The sequence below is a fragment of the Rhineura floridana genome, chromosome 2 (assembly GCF_030035675.1).
Source record: "Rhineura floridana isolate rRhiFlo1 chromosome 2, rRhiFlo1.hap2, whole genome shotgun sequence".
Classification (NCBI taxonomy): Eukaryota; Metazoa; Chordata; class Lepidosauria; order Squamata; family Rhineuridae; genus Rhineura; species Rhineura floridana.
Genome location: NC_084481.1, coordinates 94,438,856 through 94,455,665, shown reverse-complemented (window position 1 = coordinate 94,455,665; position 16,810 = coordinate 94,438,856). Strand labels below are relative to the sequence as shown.

Sequence of the window (16,810 nt, the reverse complement as noted above, 5' to 3'; positions counted from 1 at the left end):
TATGGGTGCCACATAGTACTTGTTCTGCTCTTGTAAGAAATCAGTCCTGTAATGTGGCAGCACCTACGCTTTGGAGCTCCTTGCCTATTGACATTAGGCAGATGCCTCTTTTCAGCACCTGCTAAAATCATTTTTGTTTAGGCAAGCCCATCCAGGCATGTAGAAGCTACTGTGTTTTAAAATCTGTTTTAAACTCATTGTTGGTTTTATTATTTTGAATGTTTTTAAATACCTGTCTTTAACTGGTTTTGCCAATAATTTCATTGTTTTAATTCCTTCTGTAAACCGCTTTGAGATTTTTTACAATAAAACAGTATATAAATGGTGTAAATAAAATACATCAATAAATTTTGGAGTCACTGTGGCCCTTGAGTCTCTTCCCACTTTTAGGAGCAAAGGAATCTGCCTTATACTGACTCAGGCCATTTGGTACCATGTATCTCAGTACTGATGACGTGGACTAGCATTGGCTTTTCAGGATTCCAGGCAATAGTCTTCCAGAAATTGAATTCTGGACCTTTGCATACAAAGCATATATCCTACCAATGAGCTACAACCCTTCCCCTGTTTAAAAAGGTATCTTTTAAAATTGTCCTTTTCAATTCACTCTTGAATGCACATCATACCTAGGGAGATCCACATCATTCATTTAAAGCACATTCAAAACACATTTGAAGCACATGAATCCCACCACAGAATCATGGAAACTGTAGTTTGTTAAGGGTGGTGATAACTATAACTGTGAGGGGGACACTACACTTCCCAGGATTTTTTAGGGGAAGTCATGCACTTTAAATGCAAGTTGGATGTGCTTTAAATGTATTGTGTGGATCTGCTTAATAAATTTTGCCTGCATGTAAATTGTTTTAATTAATTTTTCAAAATAGAAACTACCTATGAAGTTTACTGGGTGACCATGGGCTACTCACCATCTCTCAGCCTATCTGCCCCTTAGGATGAAAACAACGGAGAACCATGACCAGCCCAAGGAAGAAGGGCACACTTAAAATGCAGAGGAAAAATAATCTACAACTATAGTGTGAAATCAAAAGCTTATTGGGACACAGTATGAAGATAAATAAGCATGACTATCAAATATGTTTATTATTTACACAACCTGTGAAGATATTTCTAGTGCAATCCTTGTTTACTCAGAAGCAAGTCCCAATATAATTAAATGAGGCTTACTCAAACAGGGAAATGTCCAGAGAACTGCGACCTCAACGGATAAGGAACTTGTTCTTTTAAAAAGCCTTTTAAATTGAGACCTTATCTCAGTCTGTCTCTGTTGGAATTGCTTTTTAATATGTTTTCAGACCTTTTTTTTAAAAAAAAAAGATGGTTTTTAAAGCTTTTAAAAATGTTTTTGAAGATGTTTTGTTTTAATATATTTGAAAGTCTGTTTTTATGATGTTTTAAAGCGTTTTTAGTGCTTTTGTTTGCTGCCCTGTGCTCCTACTGGGAGGAATGGCGGGATATAAATCAAATAATAAATAAATAATAAATAAATAAACTTCCTTCACCCAACCCAAAATTCAGAATCATGCCACTTTAAGCTGTTTTGCAACTGTTTATACTTGTTTTATTGGATTTTAACAGGATTTATTTCTTATTGTGAACTGCCTTTGTTTCCAATCACCAACTCTACCTCACAGGGTTGTTGCAAAGACCACACACACACACACACACTGCAGATGTAAAAATACATCCCATATAATAGTTTATTGTCAAACCAGTTGGTCATTGCAGGACATTTAAAAAAAAATTGGTATTAGTTTTCTGCCTAATAAAAACTATGATAGCTAAGTAAGCCCTGCCTAATTGCTTTTAAAAATAGGATTGGAGGAGGAGAGAAAGATTTACAGCACAAACAGTTCTTTGCTATGTTCACTCAAAAGTCCCATTAATTTACAGCACAATCCTAACTATGTCTACTTACAAGAAAGTCCTATTGAATTCAATGGGGTTTACTCCAGGTATGTGGGATTAGCATGGCTTTTCTCCCAGAAAAGCAAGTATTGGATTAAAGCTTTCATATTGGAAAGGTGTTGAAAGCACTGCCCTCTTTAACAGCCATGGGTTTGACTCTTGCACACAAGAGGAAAAAAACCTGAAAGCTATATACTTACCCAATTTATGAGATTTTCAGATAAACGGGAAAACCCACCATTTTCTGGCATTGCAATGGGGTCTAGGCACTGCCTGAAGGTCAACAAATCACAACCTTGGCTTCACTTATTGGCTACAATCCTGAAAGGGCAGGGTTAGAGCTATGAGCTGCTATAACAGATCTGTTAAACAGATTTAACAGTTGTGGGGGGGCTGACATTTTGGTGTGTATCTTGGGAACCAGACCACCTAGAAACTTAATTTAAAAAAAAATTGAAGTGGAGAGTCTGGAGATTAAGGTGTGTCACCCAGAGAGGACCTCCAAAAGCTGGAGTATCAGGCTGAAAACCAGGCACCTGGTAACCCTACCAGCCACAGGGGCCCTCAGCCAGTGCCCAACCTGGCTGCCCTCTGGTGCCGGGCCTGCCCCCAACTCCCCAATCTGTTCCATTTTAATGCCCCGTTAATTTTTAATTACTTTTATAAGTGTGCATGTTCCCTCTCAAGTGCATAACCATATGCATCCTAAATAATGACTATCCCTGCCTCCTTCCAATTACTTGGGAAAGGACATAATGTGGAAATGCGCCTATGTCAGAGGAGACATTAGATATAGGAGGGAGCAGTCATCAGGGGTGTTGCTAGGTACTTAAAGGATTTGGGGCATTGGCCCACACCACAAATTTGCAAAAAAATATAGAGTGCCTCTGGGCAAATTAAGATGGTGGTTGGCTGTTGTCTCTCCAGCAATATACTTTGCAGCATGCCCAGGCACCCTGTAAGCCAATTATTATTTTTTAGTCTAAAAAGAGTAAGAGGAAGCAGCAGAGGATTTGGGGCCTGGCAGAAAAGACTCAGAACTTGAGCCCTGACAATGCCCCTGGTGATAGTGAAAGAGGAAGATGTGAATAATATCTAATAATGTCCTAACAGCATCAAGGGAGCTCAATGCTATTTGAGTCATCCATAAAAGAAAAGTCATCTATAAAAGAAAGAACAGCATAAATGTATTGTTATAACCTCTGATTAGATCATTAGTAAATTGAATAAGTAAGAAGATGCTATGCATGGGAGAGTCATTTACTAAAGACCAAAGACCTACTTGTGTGTTTGTCTTTTTCAGGCAGTAAGAATAACTCTCATTTTACCTCTGAGGATCTAAAATCTCTGGGCTACCATGTCTGTGACACCTTACTGGATTTTTGTGACCCTGACCGTTCCAAGGTGAGAGTCTCCTGTTACTGATAAGCAGGAACAGAGAATAATGATGGACTGGCCAGTATCTTTAATTATTCCCTATCTCCAGTGGTGGCTAGTGCCCATTGGGACTGGTGGGATGGAAGGCTAAGGATTTCTCCTTGCACAACAGAACAGTCTCTTAATCTCCTTCCCTCATATACTCCCTAAAACTGTTCTGGGGTTTCCTGCAACCCTCCAGCATGGATTTGGAGATGGCATGGGGCACACACAAGGGAGAGGGGAATCCATTGCACTAGCGCTAATCCTGGTGCTAGCACAAAAAGTTAGTTGAATACCACCCATAGATCTAGATTCTGATTTGGCCAGATGTGCCTTTTGGAGACAAAAAAATAATTCTGGGAAAACACATATCATTGCATAACTGGTTAAATTCTGGTTAATAGATGGCTGGGGGTAAAAAAGAAAGCCAGATCTGTTTCCGGAAACATATTTTGGGAAGTCTATTTTTATACATCAAGACAACTTAATTCTAGTAGTTGAAACAATACAGATGTAATGTAGCTCATACTGCCTTTATACCAGTTTTAGTTTTTAAAAAGGCTGCTGAAATACACTGAGAAGTTCCCTAGATGTCACTAAGAAGTTATTAGGGGAAGTTACAAAATTACTATCTTCCTGTAGGCCCTATACTTGGTACCATACAGCGTTTGGGGATGCAGCTTTTTCTCCAAAAGTTCCAGAATTGGCAGAATCTGCTTGCTTCCATGTGACTTCCAGAAATTTTAATTCTCCTGATATAGCTCACTACGATTTCAACTTGATAGCATGAATATGATTAAGTACAATCTATGCATGGTTAGAAGTAAACTCCAGTGTATTCAATGGGACTTCCAGGTAAGCATGCATAGAATTTCAGCAATCCTATACATGTCTACTCAGAAATAAGTCCCAAGTAGGTGTGTATGTCAAATTACTAACACATTCTTGGCATAAAATAAAACTGAAAATTTCCTGCCACCATGGGGGAAGAATGTGTCTCTCCTTTACTTCAATCAATGTATCATTTATAAAGTAGCTGAAAAGGTAGAGAGCCTGAACACTTTCCCGTTTAACATCTCTTGTGGCTGCCATCTTATGTCAGAAAGGGTAGATCTTATTTGTTGAGTACCATTAGAATAAAAATTTTGGATTAATTCCAATTATATGTTATTGATGTTAGAGTTGTGGAAGTTTTCCTTGGAAGTTTTTTATCAATTGATTTTTTTGCCACTGGGCTAGGGGATGGTGATCTGGGAGTGAGGAATTTTACATCTATTCCTCTGTCATGGACAGATCACCGCCTATTGAGATTTAGACTCACATTGTCTTCTCCCCTCTGCAAGGGTGGAGGACCGATTAAGATGGTCCGTCCCCGGAGACTAATGAATCCTGAGGGATTTCAAAGGGCTCTAGGGAATTTTCCGGCTGATAAAACTGACGATTGTGTTGAAACCCTGGTCACTCGGTGGAATACGGAAATGACCCGGGCAGTTGACACAATCGCCCCGATGCGCCCTCTCCCTTGCAGAGCTCAATTGGCTCCTTGGTTTACCTCGGAGCTAAGAGTGATGAAGCAAGAAAGGAGACGGCTTGAGTGCAAATGGAGGCGAACTCCCGACGGCTGTAATTATGCACTTGTGAAGGCCTCTACCAAACGTTATGTGAAGGCGGTGAGGACAGCAAAGAAGCAGTACTTTGCTGCCTCCATTCAGTCATCGTGTAACCGCCCAGCGGAACTTTATAAAGTTGTCCGGGGACTTTTACACTCTGGTCCTCCGGATGCAATACAACCATCAATAGCCCGCTGTAATGAGTTTGCGAGGCACTTCCAAGATAAGATCACGAACATCCGCCGGGACCTTGACTCCATTATTGTAGCAGTTGAACCTAATGAGGTGTCCAGAACACAGTCCTGTCCGGTTTTATTGGATGAGTTTCAGTTGGTACAGCTCGAGGATGTAGACAAGGTGCTTGGACAGGTGCGGGCGACCACTTCTGCTCTGGATCCTTGCCCCTCGTGGCTAATAAAAGCTAGCAGGAATGGAACAGCCGGTTGGGCCAAGGAGGTGATTAATGCCTCTTTACGAGAGGGAGAGGTCCCGCTCTGCCTGAAACAGGCGGTGGTGAGACCACTCCTAAAAAAGCCCTCCTTGGACCCCGATAATTTTAACAACTATAGACTGGTAGCAAATGTTCCATTTCTGGGCAAGGTCCTAGAGCGCGTGGTCGCTCGCCAACTCCAGGCTCTCTTGGATGAAACTGATTATCTGGATCCATTTCAATCGGGCTTTCGGCCGGGGTTTGGTACAGAAACGGCCTTGGTCGCCCTGTATGATGACTTCTGTCGGGAGAAAGACAGAGGGAGTGTAACTCTGTTGGTTCTCCTTGATCTCTCAGCGGCTTTTGATACCATCGACCATGGTATCCTTCTGGGGCGACTCGCGGATTTAGGAATCGGAGGCAATGCTTGGCAGTGGCTGCGTTCCTATCTTGGGAGTCGTCTCCAGAAGGTGATTCTTGGGAAGCATTACTCGAGTACCTGGGTACTCCAATATGGGGTCCCGCAGGGTTCAGTTCTGTCTCCCATGCTCTTTAATACCTATATGAAGCCGCTGGGTGAGGTCATCAGGAGTTTTGGAGTGCGTTTTCAGCAATATGCTGATGATACGCAACTCTACTTCTCCTTTTCATCTTCTTCAGGTGAGGCTGTTGCTGTACTGAACCACTGCCTGGCCGCGATAATGGACTGGATGAGAGCTAATAAACTGAAACTCAATCCTGACAAGACTGAGATGCTGTTGGTGGGGGGGCACTCTGCCCAGATGGTTGATGTTAGACCTGCCCTGGATGGGGTTACACTCCCCCTAAAAGAGCAGGTCCGTAGTTTGGGGATCTTACTAGATCCGCTCCTATCACTTGAGGCTCAGGTAGCCTCGGTGGTACGGAATGTGTTCTACCAGCTTCGGCTGGTAGCCCAACTACGACCCTATCTGGACAGGGAGAACCTCGCTTCAGTTATTCACGCTCTGGTAACCTCTAGATTGGATTACTGTAATGCACTCTACGTAGGGTTACCTTTGAAGACGATTCGGAAACTTCAGCTAGTGCAGAATGCTGCGGCCAGAGTTCTTACTGGGATGAAGAAATTCGACCATATAACACCTATTCTGGCCCAACTGCAGTGGCTACCAGTATGTTTCCGGGCCAGATTCAAAGTGTTGGTTCTTACCTATAAAGCCCTTAACGGCATCAGACCGCAATATCTGATGGAACGCCTCTTTCGCTATGTACCTACCTGTTCACTGCGCTCAACGTCTAAGGCCCTTCTCCGGGTCCCAACTCATAGGGAGGCCCAGAGAACAGCAACTAGATCTAGGGCCTTTTCGGTGGTGGCCCCCGAACTATGGAATGCCCTCCCAGATGAGATACGCCTGGCGCCTTCCTTGTTATCTTTTCGGCGCCAGGTAAAAACCTACCTCTTTGCCCAGGCATTTTAAGCTTAAATTTAATTTTAATTTTAAACTTAACTGTAATTGTAATTTTGTTTTAATTTGTATTCTAATTTTGTTTTTAAATATGTTTTATAATTGTATGCTGTAATCCACACTTGTTCGTATTTTAAATGTGGTTTTATCTTGTTGTAAACCGCCCTGAGAGCTTGTTGCTATAGGGCGGTTTAAAAGTGTAATTAAATAAATAAATAATAAATAAATAATTGTGTTGAAGGCTGCTTTTATATCAACACCATAATCACTGGTGGTTCTATGATTTGGGGCCAGTTGTTACCAGAAACCCCATCCATTTTTATGGTTGTATTCTTCTCTAAATCCTGAATTCCTAATCCCGTACTATGAACGATAGACATCATGTTTGTTTTATCTGCCTGTATCTTTGAATATGTACATGTGAGAGGATGGAATTAGCTCAGATAAGCTATTTTCTGACCAAAGAACCATACAATGTATGTCTACTATCAGCAGTTCTTAAATGCCCTCTGCTATTACTTAGTTTCAGCAATGCCTGTCTGAACTGAAGGAGCTTCTGAAGCAAAAAATCCAGAGGAAACTCTCAGAGTTGGGACATGAACAAAACACAGAGGATAATTGGAGTGACATCTCTCTATCTGGTGTTGAATCAAGGTAACTCAAGCCTGCAGGCTTTCACTGACTGGGGATCTTAGAGGAAATAGTGATGGCAAGAGATTATGGGTTTATCCACACAGAAGCCTAACTTTGTACTAAAGATGCTGCTTTTACCATCGTAATAAATGTTCAGGGTCCACATTTCTTGCTCAATGGTAGTTTCCAGTCCACTGTTTTCCATTCACACAAGTAGGTGTTCCTCTGCTGTTCCATTTTGTTTCCTGCGACTTAACCAGTAACTTCTGACTGACTGCTCTGTCCTCCCTTCTTTCCCCCTTTTTCCCCCAGTTAATTTTCTTCCTTCACTCCTTGTAACCAGTGATGGGCTCCATTTCCACAGTTTCTAATCAGAATTGCCATTGTATTTCACCCTGCCAGGGTTTGTGTCCCCATTTTCCCAAGTGCAGAATCCTCCTTTCTTCCCAGCCTTTTCCCTGGGATGCTTTCATTGCACCTGCCGCCCACAAAAGCTGCCACAGCTGCTGCCTACTTTGCCTTTCACTCACTCCCCCTGTCCTTGTTCACTCAGGCTTGGTCAGTGGAGAAGGAGAGGGGGGGGTCTAGTCAGTTTCATTGTTTCTTGTCAATTGGACACCAAGGTGCTCTCCCTGCTTCGTCCTTGAAGCACAGTCATTGGGATTGCAACTGAGGGAATTGTTGCCTTCTATTGATACTCTGGAGGGAGTAAACATGTAAAATTGGGGACAGGGCCACAAGGAAACCTGAAGTCCTGAAAGTAGCCAATGTAATACCAATTTTTAAAAAGGGAGCAGCAGGGCCGGATTATCCATTAGGCTTAGTAGGCTGAAGCCTAGGGGCCCGGAGCTCTTGGGGGCCCGTGGGGCACTGGCCCAAGGGCCCCTGGAGCTACAGAGGGCCCTCTGCTCTCCTTCCACGGAAGCAGGACAGGAGCCGCAGATCGCGGGACAAGAGCTTCCAAACTGCCCGCCATCTCCCCACTTCACTTACCTTTTTCTCCTCAGTTTTTGCGGTTTGCCATCAATCAAGATGGTGGCCAAGGTTTCCCTAAGGGGCTGTGTGCCTAAGAGGAGAAGGGGGGGCAAACACCAATCAGCCTAGGGGCCCTCCTCAGCTTAATCCGGCCCTGGGGAGCAGAGGGGATCTGGGAAGTTAACCTTAACTTCTGTTCCAAAACCTGGTGGAAAACACTGTTGAAGATAGAATTACCACATATATAGAAGAACAACTCTTGCTGAAGCAGAAACAGCACTGTTTCTGCAAGAGTAAATAGTGTCTCATTAACTTTTTAAGAGTTCTTTGAGAGTGTCAACAAGTTTATGGATTAGGATTATTTTTGCCACAGTGAGCATCACTTTACACTGGCTTACACTGAATCTCATTTGCTATTTTACTGCCCATTCACCTAGTTTGGAGGGAATCTTTTGGAGCTCCATGCAATCCCTTTTTGTTTAATTGTGCTGAATAATTTGGCATCATCAGCAAACTTTGCTACATCACTAGCTCCAGGTTATTTATGAATAAGTTAAAAAGTACTGGTCCCAATACCAATCCTTAGGGGACTCCACTTTCTACAACCTCCATTGGAAGAGCTGTCCGTTTATTCCTACTGGGTGGAATCCGTTTGCACAGTGGAATGTTTCCCCCTCTCCTCCCTCTGCATCTCCTCTAAATCTGTTCTAGGGGTTCCCTCAACCCTCTGAAGCAGATCTGGAGAGTGTGTGAGGCATGTGGGGGGGGAGTCTTAGAATCATAGAATCGTAGAGTTTGAAGGGGCCTATAAGGCCACTGAGTCCAACTCCCTGCTCAATGCAGGGATTCAGATTAAAGCAAACCTGACAGGTGCCTGTCCAGTTGCCTGTTGAGTGCCTCCAGTGTTGGAGAGCACACTACCTCCCTGGGTAACTGGTTCCATTGTTGTACCGCTCTAACAGTTGGGACGTTTTTCCTGATGTTCAGTCGAAATCTGGTTTCCCGCAACTTGAGCCCATTGTTCCATGTCCTACACTCTGGGATGATCAAGAAGAGATCCTGGCTCTCCTCTGTGTGGCAACCTTTCAAATACTTGAACAGTGCTATCATATCTCCTCTCAGTCTTCTCTTCTCAAGACTAAACATGCCCAGTTCTTTCAGTCTCTCCTCATAGGACTTTGTTTCTAATCCCCTGATCATCCTCGCTGCCCTCCTCTGAAACTGTTCCAGTTTGTCTGCATCTCTCTTAAACTGCGTTGTCCAGAACTGGATGCAGTAGTACTCAAGATGACGCCTAACTAGTGCCGAATACAGGGGAACCAATGCTTCACGCAATTTGGAAACTATGCTTCTGTTAATGCAGTCTAAACAGCGTTTGCCTTTTTTGAAGCCACATCACACTGTTGGCTCTTGTTCAGCTTGTGATCAACAACAATTCCAAGATGCTCGTCACATGTAGTATTGCTGAGCCAAGTACCCCCCATCTTATAACTGTGCATTTGGTTTCTTTTTCCTAGGTGTAGAACTTCGCGCTTATCCTGTTAAACTTCATTCTGTTGTTTTCAGCCCAATACTCCAGCCTATCAAGATCCCTTTGAATTTTACTTCTATCTTCCAGGGTATTAGCTATCCCTCCCAATATTGTATTATCTGCAAATCTAATAAGCATTCCCTGCACCTCCTCATCTAAGTCATTAATAAAAATGTTGAAGAGCAGTGGGCCCAGGACCGAGCCCTGCGATATCCTGTTCATTACCTCCCCCTAGTTTGAGAAGAAACCATTGATAAGCACTCTGAGTATAGTTCTGTAGCCAACTGTGGATCCACCTGATCGTTGTTCCATCCAGCCCACATTTAGCTAGCCTCCTAATCAGAGTGTCATGGGGCACTTTGTCAAAAGCTTTGCTAAAGTTGAGATATATTATGTCCACAGTCACATTCCCTCAGTCTATGAAGGAGGTCACCTGATAAAAAAATGATATAAGATTAATCTAGTGGGATTTGTTCTTGATAAATATATGTTGGCTTCTACTAATCACTGCATTATTTTCAAAGTGCTTACAGATTGACCGTTTTATAATCTGCTCCAGAATTTCCCCAGGGATTGATGTCAGGCTGACTGGTCTGTAGTTCCCAGGTTTCTCCTTTTTGCCCTTTTTGAAGATAGGGACAACATTAGCCCTCCTTCAGTCATCCGGCACTTCACCCATCCTCCATGATTTCACAAAGATAATAAAGAGTGGTTCTGAGAGTTCTTCAGCCAGTTCCTTCAATACTCTTGGATGCACTTTGCGGACCCTGCAGATTTGAACTCGTTCAAAGTGATTAGGTATTCCTTGACCATTTCTCTATCAATTTGAAGCTGCAATATTGTTGCACAAGTGGAAAGCCTTGCACTGATAGGACTCGTTTATATAATACCACCCAATCTCTGCTTCCTGTTTCTTAACCAATTACTGATTCATAAGAGGATCTCTCGTCTTATTCCATGACTGCTAAGCTTAGGAATCTTTGTTGTGTGAAAACAATTTTTCAAATTCTCAGTACACAGTGTTAACTGGGTCACCTCTAATTCACATATACGCTAATGAGGTCTCAAGTGCTGGTGACTGACCAAGAAGAAGAATGTGGTGTCATAGTGGATATCTTGATGAAGATGTTGGCCCAGTGTGCAGTAGCTGTGAAAAAGGTGAATTCCATGTTCGGGATCGTTAGGAAAGGGATAGAAAATAAAACTATCAATATCATAATGCCAGATTCATGACAGATGCTCTTGGTGGTCACTGATTCGTAGGGTCACCATAAGTCGTAATTGACTTGAAGGCACATAACAACAACATCATAATGCCATTATATAAATCTAAGGTGAGCGCACACTAGAAATGCTGTATATAGTTCTGATTGCCTCACCTCAAATAGGATGTTGTAGAGCTGGAAAAGGTTCAGAAAAGCGGAACTAAAATCATTAGAGGGTTGGAACACCTTCTGTATAAGGAAAGGTTACAACAGTTGTGGCTTTTCAGTTTATAAAAAAGGCAAGTAATAGGGAACATGATAGAAATGTATTAACACTATGGTGTGGATAGGAGAAATGTTTCTCCCTCTCATAACTCTAGAATCCAGGGCCATCCAATTAAGATGATAGTTGGAAGATTTGGAAGATACAAAAGAAAGTACTTCTTCACGTATTGCATAGTTAAGCTATGGAATTTGCTCCCACAAGAGGTAGTAATGGCCACCAACTTGGATGGCTTTAAAGGAGGATTAAACAAATTCATGGAGGATAAAACTATGAATGGCTATTAGCCATGATGGCTATGTTCTCCCTCCACTGTCCGAGGAAGTATGCCTTTGAATACCAGTGGCTGGTAATCACAAGTGGGTAGAGTGCTATTGCACTCAGATACTGCTTGTGAGCTTCCCATTGATGTCTGGTTGGCCAATGTCAGAACAGGATGCTGGACTAGATGGGCCTTTGGATTGATCCAGTAGAGCCCTTATGTTCATGTGGAAGTGGCTCCCACACTGGTAGGAAAGCATGTGAAGCAGGCCTAAATGAGGGCAACACCCACTACAGAGCCCTCTTTTGAAGAACTTAAGCTTTGCTTATGGGAACTTTCATGATGAAGCTCTGGGAATATCTGGTGGAGCAGGTTATCCGCAAACTCATGCTATTGGAGGTCACTGATTCATAGGGTTGCAATAAGTCGTAGTCGACTTGGAGGCACATAACAACAGAACCAATAGAACCCCAAGGGCTAGAAGGTTTTGCTGGAATCAATACTAAATTTGTTGTCCTGCTTTCTCTCTTTCCCTTAATTAGCACAAGTGGCTCAGATAGCTCCCAGTCAGATGGCCCCCCTGCACATTTGCTCAACATGGTTGAGAAGGTGAGATTCATTCTTTTTTTGTGAGTAAATCAGCCTGGAAGAATGTAAAAGCTTATACTGCAACATCCTGGTGTCTTGTACTGGATGGGGGACTCTGGCCTTGCTACAGGGTGGGGTGCTACTGCTGTTAGTGGCTTAAAAAGAGACAACTGCAGGAGATGTGTATTCTATTGCTGGAAAGGAAAAATGCATGTCTGTCAAAGGATGTTGCTGCTTCTAATTTCTATAGTTTCTTTTCCTTGCGGTTTTTGTACCGATTTATTGTCAACAGAATGTATGCTATTGGTATTATAAGCTATGAAAGGATGATTTTCAATGCTAAGTGTGTTTTGATGCTAGCAAGCATACAATCTCCCTGAGAGGAGACCATAGCTGCTTTGCACCTTCATGGTCATTTTGCTGCTGTGCTAAACCTTGGTTTGGCTTAGCGTGTTGTCTGAACCAGGGCTTGTGGCTTAGCTTTCCCAGACAAACCACAAGCTCTAAACCATAGGATGAACAGCTACATCTTGTGGTTAATCCAGAGAGGGCTAAACTGGAAGCCCAGTTTTGGAAAACATGCTAAGCAAAGCCATGGCTTAGCTCAAGGCAGCACATCAGCAGGAGGAGCAAAGTGGCTGAAATCTCCTCTCCTGGAGTCTGCATGCTTGTGCATTCGTGCTAAGCTATAGTTTGGCTTAGTGTGATCTGTGAACCAGGCCATTGTGTGACTGCATTTCGGTGGTAATTGAGAACACCTTCACAATTGTTATTTTATTATCTGGAGAGTTATAACGAGAAGAAGAAAAAGAAAAAGAAACATTTGCGAACAAGGAAGGAAAGGAATGATTTGCATCAGAAATTTGCTCTGAGCCATACAGTGAAGCATAAAGAAGATGTCCTGGTAAGAGCAAATCAAATCAATTATTTATTATTTATTACATTTATATACCGCCCCATAGCTGAAGCTCTCAGGGCGGTTTACAGCAAATCAAGCCAGAGAAGTGTATTTATTAGAGGAGGACAGTCAGCTAGAAAAGTTTCTCAGTAATGCAGTTCAGTTGTTTCTTGACTTCTTTTTGGCTGAATTGATGAGATGTTTTAGGTTATTCTCAGGACTGACACTTTCATGAGGAGTCAGGTGGCAAATTAGTGCCCTGTTCCTCCCTCCCCCACCCATTCTATACAGTCAGTTGATGACACACTGCCTCCATGCTTTTTCTTCTAAGTTAGGTGCCACTCTTTCCCATTCTCTTCCCACCACCCATCACTGGCCATTGCTGGCTCCTCCACTGATTGACTGGTCACTTACCTTACTTCTGTCCTGCCATAAGGCTGGCACTGCTGCTGCTGTTGCTTGAAAAATCCAGATGGGTCTGTCCAAAGCAAAACACTTGGCTTTCTTGAGCTGCAAGTGGCGACGGAGATTGCCAATTCCTTCTGGGTGTGCTGTCTAGTGCTATCTGCTGATTAACCTGAGCAGAGCTGCATTGCTCTGCAGTAGCTAGCCTGGGCAAGACATGCAGAACTATTCGGAACAGCTAGGTCCAGGTGCAGGATGTGTCACCCCCGTTTTTCAACAGCAAATACTGTTTAAAGTTCAACAGTAGTAAACTGTGAAACTTTAAAATTGGTTACAACTGTGTTACACTTTAAATGGTATTTGTTGCCACCATGCCCACCAGTGGGTACTCTTCGGGGTCATCTTGCTTATAGTGTTTTGCTCTTGAAGAAATTTGTATCACGATCACAACGTAAGACCCTTCCTCAGTGAAGTATTGTTAGGTGAGCTAACCCTGGAGAACCTTGGCATGACTGTGCCGCCACTGATGCACCAGCAAAAACAACAATTGCAAGAGGAGGCTAGTGAACAGGGACAGCAGCAATGGCTGCTGGTTTGCCTTAGGCAGCAGAATTTATTGTGAAGCCCTGGTCAATGTCATGGCACATGTACACATTCCCCTCTTGAGCTTTTGATTTTAAAAAAAACAACCTGAATTTGCAGTTACACAACTCTGAATCCCTGCATCAGTACACTGCAATATGGGGGGGGGGGAGAAAAAAGCAGAAAATCTCTGTGGGGTTGTGAGATAGCCAGGGGCATGCAAGGTCAGAAATAATTCCTGTATCCTCCCCTTTCTTCACTAATTTTTTTTTGACGAAATTAGCAAGGTGTCCATGGCAAATGGTTGTATTTATAAAAAAAGTGTTAAGCAGATGATGTTTTTTTAAAAATCTGTTTATTTTAAAATACCTATATACTGCTTTATATTCTAAAAATTCTAAAGTGGTATAGTAAAAACATATGGGCCCCGCATATATGGCAGGTTCTGTTCCGGACTGCCGCCGAAAAGTGGAAACCGCCGAAAAGCGGAACCCATTGAAAATAATGGTGTGCGTCGCGCAAAAATGACGTGCGACAAAAAAAATGCCATAAAAGCAGAACAAGTGCCTTAAAGCGGGGACTTTCTGGAATTGAAAGCCAAAAGGCGAAACACCGTAAAGCGGGGCCCGCCTGTACCATAAGACAATAAAAGTGACATAAAACCATTGATTCATAATAATACTTAATAATAATAATAATTAAGAAGGAGGGATGGGACAGTTGCTGGGATAAAAGATATTGTGTATACTGCTAAAGGGAAAATATTAAAACCTCTTAATAAGGTATTCACATTCACATAAAGAAAACGAAGCAAAGTGCAAATTAGAAATAGGATGAAGTCCTGATTGTATCAGCTACATATGCTATTTTTAGTGACAGATTGCATGAAAATAAGTTGATGCGGACATTCCTTTAGCCTTATGAGAAAAGGGGGGAGGTCATGAAATGACGAACCAAAATTAACAGAACTATACCAGGAAAAGAAAATGTTGCATTCAAAGTCATTTTAGGTGATGCTGAAGATGGCACATATTCTTCAAGGAAATTGAAAAACATTACAATAGGATAATGACAAGGCATTTAAAAAAAACACTACTGCACAGAAGAGGCTATTTTTGCAATCAGTGCTGTGGGGTAGCAGATAGCTTTGTCATAGCTTTGTCATAGTGGCACCTACCCTTTGGAATTCCCTCCCCTTAAATATTAGACAGGCACCATCTGTGTTATCTTTTCTGCGCCTACTGAAGACCTTCCTCTTTCAACAAGCCTTTTAAGTAGAGACCTTATCCCAGTCTGCATCTGTGCTGGAATTGCTTTTTAATATGTTTTAAAAGATGTTTTGTTTAATATATTTTAAAGATTTTTTTAATATGTTTTTGAAGATGTTTTGTTTTGATATGTTTTAAAGTCTTCTGTTTTTAAGGTGTTTTAGAGTGTTTTTAGTGTTTGTTGTCCTGGGCTCCTTCTGAGAGGAACGGCGGGATATAAATTTAATAAATAATAATAAAATAATCAATATGTGCATTTGTGGCTGTGCTAGGGCATTGATGCATACGTTGGGTGCTGTTTCTATGTGTGTGTTAGTGTGGCTTCATCCATACATGAGGACTCAATTTTATGCTTCCAAAATCTATCTCAATATTTCCCATCCACACTAGTGGGCGGTGCTTCATGGGATGTATATGTACTGTACATTGTTGTCCCCTCCTCTCAATTAGTATTACCCAATCCCCTCATGTCATAAGTTTCAGAAACCTAAGGTCCATTGTGGGCATATATGTAAATACTGGCTTACCTGTGTGCATGCACCTTTTAAATTTCTTTTAATTTTTGAAATGCAAGTTTTCTGATACACCAGATTTGCACAAAATAACAGTGGGGGGGGGATCAATGTATATTGCTCTAAGCCAGGCAAATTTGGAGTTGCTTGCATGAAAGGTTGTTTCTTCCTTTCCTCTCCTTTTCCTTTCCTGTTTCCTGTACCTGTAAGGGCAATTTTTATTTTTAATATAGCTGTTTTGTGCAAGGGGAGAGTGCAAGCTGCCACTTAGACATGCAGGACCATGCTGCAAAAAAAAAAAAAAAAGATACAAGCAATTTAAAACACACATTAAACTCCAGGATGGAGTCCTAAGTTGAGCCTTCTCTGTATTGACACCCCGACTGTAGAATGTGCCCCCTCACAAACATGACATGCGCTGATACTGCTATCATTTTGGCACCAGATTTGTTTGTTTATTGCATTTATATCCCTTTTCCCAAGGAGCTCAAGGTGGCATACATGGTTCTTCCCCTCCTCATTTAATCCCCACCATAACCCTGTGAGGTACTTTAGGTTGAGAGGCAGTGATTGGCCCAAGGTCATTCAGTGTGTTTCATGGCTGAGTGGGGATTTGAACCCTGGTGTCCCAGGTCTGAGTCCAACACTCTAACCACCATATCACACTGGCCCTCAAGTTAATATGTATTTGTTTGCTTGGGCACTTTAAATGTTTTTAGTGGGTGACTGTTTTAGCTTTCTCCACTTTTTTTTGTTGTCTCTGCATTTTTGATTAATGTGTTGATTGTTTTATTGATATAGTTGTTATAGTTTATATTATATTTAAATAATATTT

The 16,810-nt window shown here is 42.1% G+C and overlaps 1 protein-coding gene across 16 annotated transcripts in view; it reads left to right on the top strand.

Moving 5' to 3' along the window:
- Positions 1-16,810, top strand: part of AGBL2 (AGBL carboxypeptidase 2) — a 57,707-nt gene that overhangs the window by 25,132 nt on the left and 15,765 nt on the right. For 15 of the 16 annotated variants that reach the window (XM_061609453.1, XM_061609449.1, XM_061609455.1 and 12 more), the window contains 4 exons: positions 3,233-3,333; positions 7,357-7,487; positions 12,265-12,331; positions 13,098-13,214. In XM_061609453.1, coding sequence (XP_061465437.1) covers positions 3,233-3,333; positions 7,357-7,487; positions 12,265-12,331; positions 13,098-13,214 — 416 coding nt within the window. The remainder of the gene's footprint in view (positions 1-3,232; positions 3,334-7,356; positions 7,488-12,264; positions 12,332-13,097; positions 13,215-16,810) is intronic. The other variant, XM_061609459.1, reaches the window with a different exon arrangement.